Raw genomic sequence first — 20484 nt, 5'->3', positions numbered from 1 at the left:
ACAGATACTTCCTGTGATCAGGAATGAATCAAAATACTAGTATCCATCATAAGGAATCAGTTGAGTGACCATCTCTTTTTAAAAAGATTCAAAATCTTCTGCAAGATGTTAATTTTTGCCCATAATTGTAATGACTGAAAAAATTTGGGCACTGACTTCAAGTCTGCAGCTCTTCATCTGACACTAGTCATTAAGGAATGGCTTAGGACTGTACAGAAGTGTTAATAAGATGTGGCTGAGACCTCAAAAGGGACAAAAGTTCTATCTTTTCCAGAAAATTAAGCTGTGTTGCTGTATTTCTCTTAAATCCTACTGCAGAGATTTCTGAAATTATTTATATAGTGTTGCAGCTAGTTACAGTTTCTTCAGCATGTCTGCATATTTCCTAAGTGAGAGAGAAAAATCACATCTGCAAACATTATAGCTGTGCTGTTAAGCCTGCATGTGAACATAGCCTACACCAACAGGAGGAATTACTAGTGTGAAACCATCTTTTTCAGTTGTGAAGTATTATGGGCAAAGTTCTTGTATAATTTTAATTATTTTCAGTGGAGACACTCCTTGCCGGCTTATGCCACTGTCAGTGCCAGTCCCCGCTGTGTGCCCTCTGCAGCTGTTGGGGAGGGAGAGCTGGTCTGCTTATTATCATTTCTGAAACAATTTTTTTGTTCTCTTGCTTGTCTTTTTTTTTTTTCCAGCCCCCATCATTTTTACCTTTTAGGGAATGTTTCCAATTAACATTTTTAAAAAAAAAGGTTGTATTTTACCATAGTATGTCTGCTTCTTGAGGTATTTGGAGTTGGGTGTAGTCTCTAATTACTTGTTTGAAAAAAGAGTTTGATTCCTTTTGAAAGGGGGGCATGTAAAACCTCTAGAGACTTAAACCACTGCTGAAGACCATGTGATGATTGCTTTCCATTCCCTAAGTGCAGACACTGTTCTGTCATTACAGAATGGAACTGCTTGAAAGTTCTGCTTTGCTCTTGCAGACAAATAAACTTACTCAAAAATTAATTGGAACTTTTTAAACTGTAAAAGTCATATGTCGACAAACTGACAGACTGGAGGAAAAAATTACGTCAGTCCAGGTGATAAGTCAGGAGCTTGCTCTTTGGCAACAGCAGGAGTTACTTTAACTTGCTAGGTTCAGTCAGCTTCAACTTGAGTGTTACTTCTGCTTTGTAATATTTTCTGACATTCATGTGCAGTGCTTGATATGTTATTATGTCAACCTACGTACCAGTGTGACATATAATAGGTACTTTTTTTTTTGCACACATTTTAAATGACTTGTTTAAATAGCCTTAGCAACAGATGGCCTGGTTGACAGCATGAAGCAGTTCTTGGAACTGTAAAACTCACAGTACTTGGAAAATTCAGTACATTTGATGCTTTTATCTTATACCTTTTTACTTTTAGGTTTTAAAATTTGTAATTATATGCTTAAAAGAACCTTGAATTATACATTTTGGATTTGATGACATTTTGAAATTGTTCCTTTCTCAGTGCTGAGTCTGATACGTTTTAAGGTTGCTCTGTGTTAATTAGGCCCCATTTCAAGCTGTCAAACTGCTATTGTTACAAACTATTACCACTCCCTCCACCCACACGATTTGCAGAGTGCAGAGTAATACAGCATTACAAGCAGGCTTGAAATACAGTATAGCAAAATGAAGCTGCAAGGATCTGTTTCGCCTTTTGAATATTTTTCTTTATCTTGTGGGTAACTGTGGACATTATTATCACTTCAGAATTTTATTTTTAAATTAACTTCGTTGCCAGTCTGTTGTCTTCAAATATAACACATCCATGTGAAGTGCTTATTTGATTAAGGCAGCTATCAGTGATCTCATATATGTGTTTTTAGTGTTTCCACATGTGACACCCAAAGGAATTAATGGCATAGACTTTAAAGGGGAAGCTATAACTTTCAAGGCAACTACTGCTGGAATACTTGCTACACTGTCTCATTGTATTGAACTCATGGTAAAACGTGAAGAAAGCTGGCAAAAAAGACTAGATAAGGTAAGATCATTTTCCTTTTACGTTTGTTGAAAGAAAAAGTTTCTTTAGCTTGAAATTGAAATTTCAAATAAGTTATTACTAACTTTGATACTCAAACAACTGCTTTTATTTTTATATACAACATTTATTAATTTCAGGTGCTTAAATTATTAACCGTATAAAATGTTAAGGAGCTTTGTTCTGAGTGGTGATGCAGTGGTGATATAGTAGCTCCTTTCATCATAGTCTTTTTTTCACAGCACTTACTCAGATAGTAGTCCAATAGTCTTTATATCTGTAAAGAATCTGAAATTATCTCATAGTAGTAAGTGTATTGCTTACAGCCTTCTGACATACACTTAGTTATCCGTGCATGCAAAATGATGTGCAAGTCTCTGAAATGTTTTAGTATGATAAGAGGTGGTGATAACACTGGGGAAAACAACCAATTCTAACTTTATATGTCTCCTCAATATAAAATTATTTCACTGTCCTCTAAGAGACTGGTGAGATTGTTATACTTTATACTAACCAGTTAAATCTTCTGTGTTGTGTTAGAGTATATGTTATTCTAGGCAGTGATAGTCCATTCTGAACCTATTCAACCAGTGTAACAGCTCTAAAGGAGCAGTGTCTTCTTGTCTGAGATCTATTGTTGGAGGCATGGCAGGTTGGAGTTGAGGCTTTAATTTTTAGAATCCTACCATTGCTGGCTGGTGTGCACTGCAGCGGTCCTTCTGTTCTCCTTCCATGTTTTGATGTCACATATACCATGTATCAAATCTTACTCTATTTAGTGATACATTTTTCAAAGAATGAACATATTCAGACATATTTGAATCCTTGACCCTGTCTTCTGTATTGTTTGTGCATATGTCAAAGGCTTGGCCCTGTGTCACTGTATTGTGACTTCTGTCAATAATTTTTTACTGGTTCAGCTGAGCATTGGAAGAATTACAGTAGGTCCAAGACTTAAAGCCTGTAAGATGATAGGGGAGTTCAGGTTGGATAGAGACCTCAAGAGCTCTCTCTTGCTCTAACCTTCATCTTAAAGTAAGGACAGTTTGAATCAGACCAGGTTGCTCAGGGCTTTATCAAGGCTGTAGACAGCCTAGATCTTCTAAGCAGGTCTGCTCCTCATCTGTTGTTAGAATGAAAAAGTTTTGCCTTATATCCTGCTGGAGTAAGTTTTTTTCCAGTATCTAAAGCTTATTTTTCTGCCTTCTCCTGTAAACTGTGAGGACACTGGCTCAATTCTTTATTAGTTTCTTAAACATATCAGAAGGATACTGTTAGATGCCACAGCAAAAGCCTTCCCTGTGCTGGACAAACACTCTTCATTTGTGTTGATGAGACTTTCCTTAGAAGATGTTTTCCTTGCCTGTACTTCAGTATATTTTAATAAGGAATAATATGTTAAAATATAATTTGAAATTATTTAGGTTTGTGTTTTGTCACTTTTTTTGTGTTGTCTTGTAAACTAGCTTTAAAGCACTTGTGGAAGAAGCAAGTGGTTAGCAAATTCAAGGCTCAATTTCACTTGCGTCTCATGGGACTAATATCTCATACAGTATGAGTAAGTACATTTTAAAGGGGCTCACAAACTCCTTTCCACTTCTTTTCCCAGGAATTAAAAGGGCAAAAGCTCCTGAAACCTGAGAGTTTTCAACTTGCTCTGCTTTGGCAGACTTGCAACTTTCAAAAAGGCCCATTTGTCAATGACATTTTCTGGGGTTTAGAGGACAGTTAGGGTATTAAGTACCTTAATTAGTTTATGAAGTCATTACTTTGTATTCCTCTCTTTGCTCACCTTTTGGAAGAGGAGATTTTTTCTTGAATGAAATAACTAGACTTGTGGTGGGATAGCCTTGGCAGAGTGAAATGCTGACCACCTATACAGCAGGATTCGGTAGAAGAGTAGAATGAGAAAGCTCATGGGTCAAGAGAAAGACAGGAAGATTGCTTCTTGGTTTTTGTCAGGGCAGAACATTCTTGACACGTGGAAAATCAATTTGTTGCTGATTTAAAATAATGGGAAGTTAATGGGAGATAGAAGGACAAACAGTAGAATAAGTTGTCTTGCCCTTTTTCCTGAGCTCAACTCCATTCCTTTTCCCTGTAGGCTCCTCTACCAGAATCATAAAATCATTAAGGTTGTAAAAGATTTCAAACCTTATCAAGTCCAATGGTGCACCAGTAAACCTTGTCCCTGATTGCCCCATCTAGACCTCTTTTAACATTGCCAGGCTCAGTGATGCCTCCAGTGAGACTGGCAGGGCAGGGCAGTCTGTTCAATGCTTGTCTCCCCTTTCAGTGAAGAACTTCCTGCTGATATCCAGTCTAGCCCTCCCCTGCTGCAGCTTGGGACTGTTTCTCCTCTTCTGCTTGTGCTTGTTAGCTGGGAGGAAAGACCAGCCCCACCTGGCTACAGCCTCCTTCCAGGCACTTGTAGAGAGCAACGATGTCTTCCCTGAGCCTCCTTTTTTCCAGACTAGACACCCCCAGCTCCCTCAGCCACTCCTCACAGGAGTTGTGCTCCAGATACTCCATCAACTCCATTGCTCTTCTCTGGACAGCATCTCAGTGTCCTTCCTGAACTGAGGGTTCCAGAACTGAACATGCAATTTCAGGAGTGGCTTCACCTTTTCTGAGTGCAGGAGGACAGTCCCTGCCCTGCTCCTGCTGGCCACAGCATTGCTGATCCAGGCCAGGATGCCATTGGCCTTCTTGGCCACCTGGGCACAGCCTGGCTCATGTTCAGCTGCTGTCACCAGCACCCCCAGGGCCTTTCCAGCCACTCTGCCCCAGCCTGTGGCACTGCCTGGTGTTGCTGTGACCCAAGGGCAGGACCCAGCACTGGGCCTTGTGGAACCTCTCTTGTGGAACCACTGGGCTCAGCCCATGATCCAGCCTGTCCAGATCCCTCTGCAGAGCCTTCCTGCCCTCCAGGAAGCAGCAGATCAGCACTCCCACCAAGCTTGGTGTCATTTGTGAACTGCCTGAGCGTGCACTTGATCCCCTTGTCTGCATCATCCATAAAGATATGAGCCATGACGTGCCCAAATATTGAGCCCTGCCAACAGCAGCGGTGGCAGGCTACCAGCTGGATGTAACTCTATTCACCACCACTATCTGGGCCCAGCCATCCAGACAGATGTTTCTTAAGTAGTGAAGAGTATACTCAGCCAAACCATTGGCTGCCATTTTCTCCAGGATAATGCTGTGGGAAATGGAGTCAAAGGCTTTAGTGAAGTCAAGACAGACGACATCCACAGGCTTTCCCTCATCCACTAAGCAGGTCACCCTGTCATAGAAGCTCAGGTTGGTAAGGCACAATCTGCCTTTGACAAACCCTGGCTGGCTGGGCTGATTGATCACTACATGCTGTGTGCTCTCACTTGAGGTAGTATGTTCCATAACCTTACTGCCTGCTAGCAGCAGGCAGTGCATGGTGAGGAATGTTCCATTTACAATTAGTCCAAAACTTCATCTTTGCCATTCCTTTCTCCTCATACATTTTTCCCAGCTCTAGTGCCTCTATTGGTGACAGCCTTCTGGGAAAACAAATCTATTGCAGTGTAGATCCTTCATGGGATGTGATTCTTTCAGGAAATACCCCTGCAGTTTGGACATATATATTCTGCTGCGCCTCCTCACCTCCTCATCTTCTTGGTCTTGGCATCTCCGTCATTTCTCACTTTTTCTTCCAATTCTTCTTTCCACAGAGTGTTTTTTATTCCTTTTTTTTTTCCCTCAGAGATGTGTCACATGCATGGTGGTTGGGCTAAGCTGTGTGTTGCAGTGAGTCTGTTGTGGAGCTGGCAAGGGCCACCTCTTGTCTGCTGCAAGGCAGCCTCAGTCTCCTCCCACAATTGCTACCCATGTGAGCAGCACCTTGATGCCTACACCCTTAATTACAGCAATTGACTGTATTCAGACCTGTGCTACCATTATTCTGGAGTGGTAGAGCTGCTTTTGGTTTAGTTTTTATCTTTTCATTTTAGTGGTTAAACATCACTTTTTAAGAGTAACTTTTATAACTGTGGGGCTGATGAAGAGACATTGCTTTCCATGTGATAGATAGGTGTGGGATGAGAATGTTGTAGATCTTTGTACTTTTGATTTTCTTGAATCTGTCTGTAAACTGCTCTAAGAAGGAAATAAATATTGTGCAATGATAGAAGTATAGATTATATGATTAGTTTTCTTTAACTACCAAAATAGTCAAATGTCCAGAATGAAATTGATGTGTATTGTAGTATTGTCTAAAGTTATTGTAGTTGCAGCTTTTCTTTCCACCTTTTATACCTAGCTCTTAGGATCTTGAGCTTGACTTTTTGTCTCCAGTATAGTAAATAATACATTGAATGTATTTTAAAACATTTTCTTAAAATATATACACATTTTATACACAAAGGATTTTGTCATTAGTATTTGATCCACTGTTTTACTTGCAATGAAGTCTTTGTGATAATGCTTTTCATGTTGTCTTGACTGCTACAGCATTTTTCTGTTTTTGTTTCTGCCTTCTCTAATACTATTGCCAAGAGAAACTGGCAAATTTGGAGAGTCATATTTTGACACATGTGAATTGTAACTAATTTGCAGATTGAATTACAGAAAGTATGGGGATTTGGAGTGAGTGGGAGAAGGAGTTGTGTTTTAGGGGGGTCTGTTTTGTTTTTTATTCCAAGTCTGGTAATATTTCTGTACTTTTCTCAGTGACTTATACTCAAGTCATGCTTTCTGTATCTTGAGGACTCTCCAAAGTCTCTCTTTCAAAAAAGATAATCATAGAAAATTTTGTGAAATCTGTTAGCAGGTACTGCCTCTTTGATTGCTTCAGAAAGGAAAAGCCTGCAGTCACAATTAAGGACAATATTGTCTCCATCAAAATGTTGTGGGGTTTTTTGTGTATGTGTGTGTGGGGTGTGTGTGTGTATTCCCTAGCTGGAAACGGGAAAATGTGTTTGAGGGAATGTTACCACCAAATTCCCAGTTAGTAAACTCATCTTTTCAATATTGCTTTAGGGTTTTCCACTGAATCTTTAAATTTCAATTTGGATTGCTGAATAATTAAACCCATATCTGCAAGAAGTGTGTGATGTCCACCTGTTAGACTTAACTTGATTTCATCTGAAGTGATTTTGAAAGGGGACACAGAAACATATTGCAAAAAAAGCTGATTTTTCAGAAGCTATTTCAGAAGTGTTTATAGCTTTTTCACGGAAAATATCTGGCAGTATGCAGAATTTCTAGAGGCAATATTAGACTTAGTCTGATCTTAGCATTACAATTGTTTTATTCAAAATAGACAATGATATAGTCACTGTCAGGTTTCTACATAGACTGGCACCTAATACAGTCACAACCTGTTACTGGACAAGTGTATCAAGTTGCACTCTGCATGGAATTCACAAAATTATTCACATTGCCCTAATTATAGATACAAACTTGTTAGTGTATCACTACATTCAGCATGTTAGCTTTTTACCAGTTTTAGTTTTACACTTTGTTATCCCTGCCCAAGTATCTGTGTCAAGGAAGTTTATATGAAGTGTCAGATACAAAGTATGACTCCCAATGAAGCACGAACAACTATGCTTAAACTAGAAACCAGTTTTTGCTTGCTGATCTGGTTTCTTCCACATGACTTAGAAGGTATCCTCAAGGTGGCTAGTTCCCCAAACTTTCTATTATATATGCATGTATATTGGCACATATAATGCATACATGCAAATAAACTCAGAAATTCATCAGCTTTGCAGTTGCTGCTTGGAGAAAACACTACCCTGACCGTTCCATTTATTGGCCTGTTGACATTTTATTTTTGCTGCATTAAATGGTCATGTAATTTTACAGGAGACAGAGAAAAGGAGAAGAATTGAAGAAGCATACAAAAATGCTGTGACAGAACTGAAGAAAAAGTCCCACTTTGGAGGGCCAGACTATGAGGTATGAATTTTACTTTAGAAATTTTTTATAACACTATGACTTTTTCAGGTGCCCACTAAGCTACTCTACTACTCCCCTCAGGTGGACAGGGGAGAGAGAATATAGTGGAAGTCTTCTGGATTGAGATATGGACAGGGAAAGGTTACTCACCAATTGCTGACAGAGGCAAAACTCACTTGAGGAAATACCACTTAATTACTAATCAAATCTTAAAACCACCTTTTCACTACCCCTCTCTTCTTCCTGGGTTTAACTTCACTTCCAAATTTTCTGCCTTCTACCCCTCAGCTGTGCAGAGAGAAAAGGAATGGGGGTTGTGGTCAGTTCATCTCACATTGTCTCTGCCACTCTTTCCTCGTCAGGGAGCATTCCTTACGCTCTTATCCTTCTCCATTTTGGGATTCCTCCCACAGGAGACAGTTCTCCGTGAACTCTTCCAACAAGAGTCTGTCCCATGGACTGCAGAGTTCTTCATGAACTGCTCTGTGTGAAGGACTGCATCCCCCCAGGATGCAGTCCTTCAGGAACAGGCTGTTCCAGCATGGGTTCACAGTCCTGCCAATAAACTTGTTTCAGCATGAGCTTCTCTCCATGGGGCCGCAGGTCCTGCCAGAAGCCTGCTCCTGTGTGGGCTTCCCACAGGATCACATCATTCTTTGGGCATCCACCTGCTCCAGTGTGGGCTCCTCACTGGGCTACAGGTGGATCTCTGCTCCTTCATGGACCTTCCATGGGCTGCAGGGGAACAGCTGCTTCACTGTGGTCTGCACCAGAGGCTGCAGGGAAATCTTAGCATGTGGAGCACCTCCTGCCCTGCCCCTCCTTCTTCACTGACCTGGTACCTACTGAGCCCTTTCTCTCACATGCTCACACTCCACTCTTCTCTAGCTGCAGGTTTTTTTCCCCCTTTGTTAAATACAGTATCACAGAGATGATGGGCATGGCCTTGGGCAATGGCAACAGCAGGTCCATCCTAGAGCCAGCTTACACTTTCTCAGTTGGACACGGGGGAAGCTTCTGTCAGCTTCCCACAGAAGCCATGCCTGTTGCCACTTAAGCTACCAAAATCTTCCTACAATAACACAATACACTTTTAAGATTGGGTTGTTTCCTTAAGAGGGAAAGTGAAGTTTCACAAGCCAGTGCAAGCATGATTTACAATTGTGTTCATGCCAGACTTACTTTTTCACCTTGGAAACTGAAACTGTATAAAGAATCTCAGTCCTTAATTCCTTGAGTGGAAGTATATCTTAACCTTTGATGTTTTGCTTTTGTCCGAAGTATGTTTCTTGCAGATATTTCTGTTGGTTTTTTCTTAATTTCTCATACATTTGATACTGCTTAAATGTAATTGTACTTTACCTTTTTATTTGTTCAGCTGTAGAGATAAGTAAAACAAAAATATGAAAACTCTGACAGTAGAGACAGTCCTAGAAGATCATGTATAACTTTAACTGGTTTTCAATTTGTCACTGCCACTTAAAATACTATGTTTTCAAATTCTGATTTTAAGTTCCTTGCTTCTGTTAAATTGCATTTCATCAGCATTCTCCTCAGTGAGGTATTTAGTTCTATTCTAAGATGCATAAACCAGCTCTTGAAGAGTAACAGTAGAATGGTTTAGGTTGGAAGGGACATTAAAGATCATATAGATCCAATATCCGTGCCAGAGGCAGAGACTTCTCCCAGTCAACCAAGTTGCTTAATGCCCCATCCAGCCTGGCCTTGAACACTTCCACAGATGAGGCATCCACACTAATGTAAGCTAGTGCACCTGAAATACAGTGAGCTTGACCCTTTCATGTACATTTATGAAGCACATTTCTACTTTCAAGTCATAGCCTGAGAAATAGCAGTAGTATTGTACAGCTATCTAAGGTACTTGACATTAGATTAATTGTTGTCACTGAGACATTCACTGTAAAAGAATGAAATAAATAGGAAGTTGAACTTCATCTACTTGGTTATGAACCCAGCTGCTTCTTCCAGGTGTCATTGCTGATACACAGTTTCGGGTTTTTTTTAAATTGCAGGAATAGGTTGTTTTACAATACAGTAAATGCAGTAAACCTAAATATATTAGATTACCATTTTAATTAGTAGACTAGTGTTTTCAATCCTTGATTTAACTCTACCTGTTGTTTAGTGTTAAAATGCTGATTCTGAGAATTTTCAAGAGATCCCCAAAATTATGTCTTTCCTTGTTGTATTTTTGATCACACAGTGCCTTAAGGCACTGAAATACTTGTGAGGAGTCTAACTACACAGTTATGTTAATAGATATACTTTACTGACACTGTAAACGTTTTCAAGAGAAGACATTTATTAATTAAGTCCTAAATTTGGAGTCAAAGCATACTGACACTATTACTCACTTTCCTGGGGTTTTTTCTTCTTTATGTAACTATCATTAAATTGTTGTTAGAGGATGACACTTCTTTAATGAGTAAAGGTTTTCAGAGAACTTGTAATCTAAGAATATTGGTGAAAATATTTGAGATCTGCAGAAGAAATTTGCTTCCATCAGTTACATATAAAATGTAAATATGTATTTCTGATGTTAAATTGAAGTGGAACTTTTATGTCTCCAGGATTTTTAACTAGTTTTTTCCTTGTGCTCTAGGAGGGTCCTAATAGTCTGATTAATGAAGAAGAGTTCTTTGATGCTGTTGAAGCTGCTCTTGACAGACAGGATAAAATGGAAGAACAGGTACTAAAACTTGAAAAATGTCTTAATGATGAGCACTTCCTGAGAGACTTCTGTGTCTTAGAGTCTGTCCTGAGGTGTATCTGAAGCTCCAGTTTATTTATTCTGACACTGATCAGGGAATTCCCCTTATTATTTTTACAATAAAAAATAGTTGCTTAATGCTAATTTTAAGATAGTAACTTCATAGCTTGTCTAGAAAATAATAGTACAAGTGCTAAGTTTATTAAATGTCTCTAGTTTCTAATTCCTAAATAAATGTCCTGTATGAAAATTATCTATATGTGACTGCTGCCCTGTTAAGATAAAAATATCAAATACTACTGTCTCTCAAAATCTCAGCTGTCTCTCCAAATCTAGTAATTGGTCTGAAGTTTCTTTTTACTTCAGTGATATATGGAATAGGAAAGACATTGTTCTGCTGGGGTACTTCACTAACTAATTTTTTTTAATACACTTCAGGGACAAGTATCCAAAAGGATAAGATGCATTCTAGAAAATAGAGTTTGAGAGCATATAAAATGAGAGGGAATAACAAAGTTGTGCATCCTTTGTCGTAAAAGACTTTATGCTTAGGAATGTAATGAATAACAGTGACTTGAGAATTAGAAGACTTTCTAGTGGACCTGTAATACCCAACAGAGTTTACCCTATGTTGGAATCTCTTAGCAAAGAGTAAAGGTTTTGAGTGACTGTGATAGTACTACATGGATCTTTAGTGCTGCCAATGTGTTTTCCTTAACTCAGAAATGCACCTTGAAGTTTAGATTAATTCAGTCTTCAGGCCCACTCACTGAGAATTCCAGTGGGATGACAGCTTCATGTCTGTCATGGACAGCATTAGTTGTTGTAGTCACTATGTAGATTGAGCATGACTCACTTTGTTTCACAGTCCACCCTGTAGCAGCTGACTAATAATAATTAAACCTATGTTGTTGCAGTCCCAAAGCGAAAAGGTTAGATTACACTGGCCAACATCCTTACCTTCTGGAGATGCATATTCTGCTGTGGGGACTCATCGATTTGTGCAAACGGTAAGATATATATCCTGATCTTCTCAGAATAAGGGGCTGGTCTGTGCTGTTTCTATGTAATGTTTTGTATGGGTAAGTGAGATTTTTTCGGTGTTTCTAGTAACTTCCAGTGGCCTATTCATTTTTGAAAAACAGTAGCTGGAACTGAAGAAGGACTGCTTTTTGTCTTGGCTCAAAAATACTGATTTGAGAACCTACTTAGAATATTCTTTACTTGTATCAGGCTTGTCAGGCATAAAAAAAGGAAAAATCCCAATTGGCTAACTGCAGTATTTTCAAGATACCTTCACCCAGATTCATTGAACTGATTTTATTTAAAAAAAAATAATAATCCAGTTGGTTGTATCAGGATTGGTTGACTTGTTTTTGGCTGTTACTGGAAACACTATGCTCCTGTCAGGGCTACACTGGGAGCATAATATGTAATAGGTGCATGAAATCAGTATTTGCTGCTGTGCTTGCTGCTTATGGTGCTTTTGTTTTCCTTTTCTTCATTATCTTGTGCTTGCAAGTTGGTACTGAACGCTCTGTTGTGCCTTTGTTCTGATTACTTGGTTTTTTCTTTGTCTGTCTCTGGTAGCCCTATAGTCGCTCTTCCTCCATGTCTTCCATTGATCTAGTCAGTGCCTCTGATGATGTTCACAGATTCAGCGCCCAGGTACTGTATTGATGTGTCACGTGGGGGTTGCATATCTTTGCTTTATATCATCCTTTTCTCTAGAACCTGGGGTTGTTTTGGTTTTTGATTTTTTTTGTTACGTCAAACACTGCTTGCTTTAAACTAGTACATTGAGACAAACAAAGGAGTTCTCTATTCTTGTACTAAATGGTTGTCTTTCTTTACATCCAGCTTGCATGCATACCACTTGTGCAGAGGCCCAAATCTTGTGAAACTATTTGGTTTACTTCAGTAGCTTTAATAAAAATGTCTGTAGTTTGAAAATTTTGTATCTCTAGTTATAATGAAAGTAAAATAACATGTTTTACAGAGGCTGGAGATGGTCTTTGCTTCAGATTGAATAGTTTTTCTTGCTTTTAAATCAAAGCTTTGATTTTTGTATGAAGTGTTGATTTGTAATGATATTAATACATTGAGTCTTATGGTTCACTATTACCATTTTTTACCTCTATGACTACTTTGATTACCAAAAGACCATTAAACATGTTGATCAACAAGACTGTGGGTATGACAGATCATATTGAAGTGTTCATGTATCACTTGTCCTTCAGAAATTAAGTCTGATATGCTGAATATGTCAATGTTGCCATAATGACATATTCCAGTAATGTACAAAATTACTTTAGGTACTTAATAGGAAGGTGGTTGTGTAGGGTAGAATTAGATAAGTGTTTGCTTTTTAATCTCCAAAACAGTAGTTCAGATATGTCATTCATGCTATTTCTTTCTTTCTGTGGTCCATAAGTGATGGTGAATATGGAGCTTCCTTCTGGGATCTGCTCTTTTCCTCTTTTTTGAAAGCTCTGACCAATCTTTTTTTTTTTTTCCTAACAGGAATGGATTTTAGCTTTTTTTTTAACAGAGCCTGGAATTTTATTACCTGCAGACCTTACTACCAGCTCCATGAGCAGAACCAACACTTAAGGACTTGCCTAGTGGGCCTAAAATTCCAAGACCTTTTGCAGTTAGTTTATTTCTGAAATCTGAACTTACTGCAAGGGAAAAAGTATGCAAGTCCTGTTGCACAACACTGATAGGCTCATCTACTGGTACTCCAGTAGCTGAGTTAGTTTTCTAAGTTGTTTTTTTTTTTTTTGGGAGGAGGGGTAATAAAGTGAGGGGATAATAAAGAAAGGGAGTAATAAGTAAGAGAAAGCAAGTTTGATTGCCAAGATGGGAGCTAGTACTCTGTCAGGTTGTGGTTGCAGAGATCATTCAGCATAAGGGGAACTCATATATTCCAAGATATGCAGGTGTCCTCATTTTCACCTGTTTTATGCCTGTGATAGCATTTCTGTATTCATATGATAAACTTGGGTTGTAGAGCACCACTGTGACTGCAGAACTGATCACTTGCAAACACATCTGAGGTGGACCAGATCATTATCACAATAATGCAAATTGTGGTTAAGTATCAGGACCGAATGGACTGGAGTAAAGTTGCTTTTTTTGCCTGCTGCATGGATTATACTACATGAAAGTTACTATGGAGTGTGTCCTAACCCAGTTTCAAGTTAATGGCCTCACTACAGAAAGTATGAATATCCCCACATTAAGTTCCACCCTCCCAAGTATTTTCCCTAAACCGAATTTTTTGTCAGACTAACAAGTCAGTCCACCTGTTCTGGAGTTTCAGTTCTACTGAACAAGACAACAAAGAGCATGATGAAAATAGCAGACCTTTTCATTCTACCTACTATAGATTTTATTAAAAATTTATAAAAAATTGGCCTCTGTTCCCAGGCTGACAATTTGGCTTTAGGAAGGAAAACTAGTATCTTGGTTCTTAAAAAATGTGATTTTTTTCCTAGACTTGATGTAAATGAAGGGAATGTTGGTATCAGTAAAAGATCAAGTAGCAACTAACAGCCCTGTTTTTAAGACTGAGAAGTATAAACAGAAGTATTCTGATGGGAGCTGTTTCTTCAGTGTGTCTCTAGAAAGGCATTGTTGTCTCTACCAGTTGAGTGGGAGTTCAGATCACTTTCTTTTGAAGATCTGTCAGCTTTATAATAGGTTCTGAGTTGTTCTTGGGCCCTTTAAAGGGAAAAACTTGCCACTCAAAGTTCAGATCAAGGCTGTATGGCATACAGGTTGCAAGCATTTCTGCAGATCGTTCTTGTAGCCCACTAGGAACTCAGAGGTAAGAGTGAGCCTCTCAGATGGGAGAGAATCTTTGGATCTTGACTGTGCCTCTGAAATTGGTGCAGGTTGACAGATGGTGACCAGTGGATAGACTAAGTACAGTTTGTACAAACAATGTGCACAAGCAGGTTGTGTAAATACTGCATTTCCTGGTGAAGCAGGAGTCTGTTCAGATTGCATTCCTGTGGGTGCCTCGTTCTCTTCTTCCCTTGGTATTTCCTTCATCTCTTTGCATCTAACACATGAAGCAAAAAGTATAAAAAGACAAAAGTAAATGTATAAACACAGCTTTTTCCTTAATAAATTAGGAGGTGGGATAGAAAATACATAAGGGCCTGAAGGTACGGCAAGTACATGCTGAGAGCATAGCAAGGATTCCTTTCTTAAAGCAGTGTGACCTAGAGTTAAATCATTAAATATTTAAATAGCCCACATTCTTATCCAGTTTATATTGTAAATATAAACTGGGTAAGAATGTGGGCTATTTAAATATATTTATATTATCATGAAGCCATGGCAGTTTGTACTGTCATGGTTTCACTGGAAAAAAAAAGGGAAGAAACTTTTGTAGGAAACCTGCTAGTAACTGGCAGCAAAAGTTGACTTGTCTAGAAGCTGAAACATAAATCTTGGTGGTGTATTTTGTTCACTGAAGCTCAGAACCAGAGCACCCAAAATCTGGATTGATAACTTTGCCTTGTCTAGATAAGTCTGTGCTTAGTTAAACTAACACAAACTAGGATTTCTATCCAATGGATTTTGTTTTTTCATGTTGTGATTCTAGAGTTTTATTTGATTCTGGCCTTAAGTGTATTTCCTGTTGAGTACACAGCACAAACAAAATTACTGCCTTAAATTAAAAGTAAATAACGTCTTTCAGTTCTGTATCACGTTAAAAAAAGATTAATTAATACTACTTTTGCTTTCTACTTGTTTTCATACTTGCTCAAATATGTTTTACATATTTTACTGCAAACTATGGCTTCATATTTTTGTAAGATATGCAAAAGCACCCTGGGGTTCAGGGTACACTTCAAGTTGCACTTCAACTATTCTTTGTGTTGGTCATTTAACTAATTTTGTTTGTAGTGCTTTTTCTTTTGGGAAAAAAAAAAGATATTTCAAGTAGTTCAGGAAAATGATGTGAATTATGGGGACTTGCTTTCTATTACAAGTTTTAGTAGTCATCTGTCTTTTGGGTGGAAAAAAGTTATTAAAGTGTTTCAAATACTTGAAGCATTACACAGCAATGGGTACCCTATGATTTTGTTTCTGTTTTTATTTGGGGCATTAGGAAAAGGGTGGGGAACCAAAGAAACAGAATAACGTATTATATCTAAAATAAGCATCATCTTCCTGTCCCAGTACCCATTTTCATGCATATTGTATAGAATAAAAAATGAGATATTCACTTAGCTTGATAAAAATACAGCAAATATTTGGCTGTAAAAAAAAAGGCACAGCTGCTAGCAAAATAAGTTTTAAATGAGCATTTTGTAATTATAGAATCTCTGTACCATCATAATCTTTTGAGTGTAGGCATTTCTGGGTTTTTTTCTAGCTGTCAACTGTGCAAAGATGCCTCTGAAACAGGAGGCATGCTCTGCTTGTGACTGTTTTCGTCACTGCTCTTCCAATATGACTTTTCATGTGCATTTTCTTTTTAGAGCTTGTCAGTTTTCCTCCCTAATCCCCTGGCTTTGTTGAGCTTTTAAAATGCTCTTCCAGTGAATATCATATAGTGCATTGTAGTTCCACTTAGAGATACTTGCAGTTCCTATCTGCTGAAATAAAGAACTCTTTTAGGTAGAAGTGATGAGCTTTGACAGTTTAAAGGCACAAAGGCAGGCTAGGACATACCCACAAAAGAGGAAGTTGGAATTTGAATCAAAATTTTGGCTTTTGTTTCCAAAGGTCAGCATTATTTGTTTGTTCCTAACCTAACAGAGAACTCTCTCATTTAAATTTAGCTCCTGCACAGGAATTGAAGCATTAACGTGTGACTTCCAATGCTGTATAGTATCTCCCCTAAAACATGGAAGGAATGAGTTAAAAACGCCTGGGTTTTTTCCTTTACAGGTGGAAGAGATGGTACGAAACCACATGACGTATTCCTTGCAAGATGTAGGAGGAGATGCCAATTGGCAGCTAGTGGTAGAAGAGGGAGAAATGAAGGTAAATGTTTCAGGTTTGGTTAACTTGTGTAAGATGATACACTGTGAAGACAGATACTTCCAGTGTACATTTGGCAGTGTTACCTTTACTGCTGGACTCAGTGATCTTAAGGGTCCTTTCCAACCTAAATCATGTTATGATTTTTGAAAATATTATCAATCATCAAGTTATGCTGTTGTAACTTCTCTCTGGGAATAGCCCTGTTTATGTTGGGACTGGGGTCCATGAGAACTGTGGCTTCTAATCTACTTATTCATATAAAATTCTTTGTAACTCTTGCAATAGATTCATCTTTACAAATTCCTTTCTCACTCTGTCCTACTTAAAGCTTGGTATCAAAGTAATGGGTAAATTCTATGTACAAAAATAACAAGAGTAACAAGCTACAGTGTTGGCTGCTCCACCATGATTATAAATCCATGTGGATAGTAATAAATAAGCTAGCTTAATCATTTTTGGAGTAGAAACCTTAAAGTACTGGTATTTTAATGTGAAATGCCACATAAGAATGTCTTCAATGGATGTTACCAGAGAACACTTTCATGGCAAATTATTCATGTGATAAGCTTCTGGATAAGTGGTTTGTTGGTTCAGATTTTTTTAAGACTGATTAAATTTCAATAATTAAAACATGAACAGTTTTGACAGCTTCTGTCCTACATATCTTTCTTTGTGTTTGGCTATAGGTATACAGACGAGAAGTGGAAGAAAACGGAATCGTTCTAGATCCTTTGAAAGCAACCCATGCTGTTAAAGGGGTAACAGGACATGAAGTTTGCCACTACTTCTGGAATGTTGATGTCCGTAATGACTGGGAAAGTAAGGCATTGGTTCTAGAGCTTTGAAGGTTTATCAGCAAGAACAGTATTTATAGCACTGTCCTATTGTCTGTGACTGTTCACTGATGGTTTTTTTTTTCTTCTCCCCACCCCCCCTCCCCTTTTAGCAACAATTGAAAATTTCCATGTTGTGGAAAATTTAGCTGATAACGCAATCATCATTTACCAGACACATAAGGTAATAAAACTTCATTTGCATACCTTACTGAGACATCTGAAGCGTGCATGTTCCAATATTCTGAATACTTTACTGGCCTAACAACTTAAAATACTGTTCTGGACAATATTCCAGAACAAGTTCTCTGTTAAACTGCAACTTATATCAATTTTTCAGACTTTTCTTGAGAGCATAATTAGTTATGCATGTGTCTGATAGAGCTTGCAGTAGCAAGTGAGGCCTGTTTTTTATGTCATGATTATATCACTGCCAGCAAGGCCAGATTCATGCAAAGCAAACAGAAGCAATAAATCATCACTGACTACAAGGAAGAAACCTACACCACTGTATCAGATGTTTTTTTGCAAAAATGCAGGTTAGCATTCACCACAATTAGTTGACATACCACCTCATAATGCAAGTGTTTTTAATTATTGGTGCAGCATTTGTTCGTGTACCTTAATTGTTTTTTCCCCCAGAATGGTTCTGGTTCTGGTGTCAGTTTATAAAAATGTTCATTTTAATTACAACCCAACAACTGAAATGCAAAGATCTGAAAAATTTATAGGAATAAAATTTACATACTCATCCTTAGTCTTGCATGTTTCTAAGTATTAGTATATTCAAATGTTAGAAAAAAGGTTTTTCTTTGATAATTCTACCAGTAGTGCAGTTATATTAAAACTTCTTTAATAGAAGACTCATAATTTTGAGTAAGACAGTTGTGTCATCTGTATTGGTTGTGGTAAAAGCCAGAACTTTTTTCTCCTACTGAATGTCAGGAAAACAAGTTCTGTATATTTTGTCAGTTTCACTCTAAAACTTTCATGTTGTCACATTTCACTCCTAAAACTTTCTCTTGGATAATTTCTCTTCTCAGTTTGCTATATCTATCTTACTGAAGTAGTAGCTTTTTGAGGTAATATTTTTTTCAAATATATCTCTCCTTTCTCTTCTCTGGAGACATAAGTAAATGTAGATGCATCCCTATACACCTAACCCTTAGTTCAGTTTGTAGTTTACAAGTATTAATTAAAACACAAACCTGAGGTTCAGAGTACAGGAGGGTGACTGCCTATTCATATTTTTTTAACTGAAAAATTCATTGCAGTTTAGTGTTCTGCATTTCAAAGACCTTAAAGTTTTGCCTTAATTTTTTTTGTATGAAGTGTAGCGAACCTGAAATTTTTGTTCCCTATTTACAACAGTTATGTTCTCTTTCAGGTTTCAGAATGAAATTACTAACTTGAAAATACTTTAACTTAATAATATAACTGACCTGGTTTGCCTTGCTTGGTTTTTAATTTTAACTAAGGATAGTTGTTAAACCTGCAAAAGCTTATGTTCAGCTGTTTCTCTGCAGAGGGTGTGGCCAGCCTCTCAAAGGGATGTGCTGTATTTGTCTGCCATCAGAAAGATACCAGCATTCAGTGAAAATGATCCAGAAACGTGGATTGTGTGCAATTTCTCTGTAGAACATGACAGTGCTCCTGTAAGTATTATTTTGATTCTGTGAAGTTCTGCTTTTAAGGTAGTTTTTCTCTTCCCATGGTAATGCATTTGCAGTGATAGTGTGAGGGCGATGGAGGGTTTTTACAAAAGTACAGTTAATTTAAATCAGGTGGTTAAATGACTTGATGAAGGCATTCCTAGCCAAAAGCTTTCTTGCCTTATCTCTCAGTTGGATGATCTAAGGTGTTACAGCAGAATGGAAGCAAAATTTCTAGAGATGTGAAAACATTTTAAAGAATTGAGGCTATTTTGTATGGAATCAAATCAGTATCTCTTCAGCATTGTCAAATATAGGAGTAGGTTTGTATAATTACAGATAGGGTTAAGTCTCCGTTTTACAGTTTTGCCTTGGTTCTGTGAGATAATAGCAATGGTCGTTTTCCTTCGACTGCTACTCCATAGCCTGCTTTTAAAGGAAAAGTTAACTGTTATTTGTAAATGCTGATACATTATTCTTTAAATCAGTTTCTTTACTGATTTGTCACAACACTTGAAGTAATTAACTTATAATTTGTTAAGCAAGCAGAAACATGAGATTCACCGACATTTTAGATCCTTTCCCTATCCACCGTGTATCATTTTACTAATTTTCACGTTACATCTGTGCAAGTGCTAGAAAGTAGACTCTCAGAAGCAGAGCTTCTAGAGTGTCTTAGACTTCATGATGAAAAGATGTTCATACTCAAGTACGCTGAAACAAATTTAGTTTAAAGCTTACAATGTTTCATATTTTTGGCAGCTGAACAATCGCTGTGTCCGTGCCAAAATAAATATTGCGATGATTTGTCAGACGCTAGTAAGCCCACCAGAGGGCAACAAGGAAATAAGCAGGGACAACATTCTGTGCAAGATTACATATGTAGCTAATGGTAAGTATAAAGTTTTTCAGTATGACAGTCACGATAGATGTTAATTTTGGGAAGTTCAATACTGGCACAAAAATAAAAAAGAAAAAAAAAAGGCTTGATGCCTTTTCCCCTTTCTGTTGTATCTATATATAGCATCACCTTTGTGTTCATCATGTTCAAAAGGTCTCAAATTAAGGTGCTACATGAACTGGTGAATGGGATCATTCATTGTGTGGTACTCTGGGAGGAATAAATGGAAGAGCTGTGTAGCTCAGTTCTAAGTATATAGCCTTGGGGTGGAGGAAGGTGAGCAGAAATGTGTGCAACTAGAATGAGTTGGCATAGCTTTTAGTTTCAGTAATGATATGTTGGGTTTTTTTCATGTACTACTAATTTTTTTTTTCCCAATTAATCTCATTAGGCTGAAAA

General features: G+C 37.9%; 1 protein-coding gene across 2 annotated transcripts in view; it reads left to right on the top strand.

The window, feature by feature from the left end:
- The window catches only part of CERT1 (ceramide transporter 1), a 77995-nt gene that overhangs the window by 52604 nt on the left and 4907 nt on the right, over nucleotides 1–20484 (top strand). Inside the window, exons 7-16 of one of the 2 annotated variants that reach the window (XM_058824517.1) lie at nucleotides 1868–2025; nucleotides 7867–7959; nucleotides 10583–10669; nucleotides 11608–11700; nucleotides 12281–12358; nucleotides 16604–16699; nucleotides 17386–17518; nucleotides 17646–17716; nucleotides 19059–19187; nucleotides 19947–20076. In XM_058824517.1, the coding sequence (XP_058680500.1) occupies nucleotides 1868–2025; nucleotides 7867–7959; nucleotides 10583–10669; nucleotides 11608–11700; nucleotides 12281–12358; nucleotides 16604–16699; nucleotides 17386–17518; nucleotides 17646–17716; nucleotides 19059–19187; nucleotides 19947–20076 (1068 nt within the window). The remainder of the gene's footprint in view (nucleotides 1–1867; nucleotides 2026–7866; nucleotides 7960–10582; nucleotides 10670–11607; nucleotides 11701–12280; nucleotides 12359–16603; nucleotides 16700–17385; nucleotides 17519–17645; nucleotides 17717–19058; nucleotides 19188–19946; nucleotides 20077–20484) is intronic. The other variant, XM_058824518.1, reaches the window with a different exon arrangement.

Source organism: Ammospiza caudacuta, chromosome Z (assembly GCF_027887145.1).
Source record: "Ammospiza caudacuta isolate bAmmCau1 chromosome Z, bAmmCau1.pri, whole genome shotgun sequence".
Taxonomy (NCBI): Eukaryota; Metazoa; Chordata; class Aves; order Passeriformes; family Passerellidae; genus Ammospiza; species Ammospiza caudacuta.
This window is presented reverse-complemented; position numbering and strand designations above follow the sequence as displayed.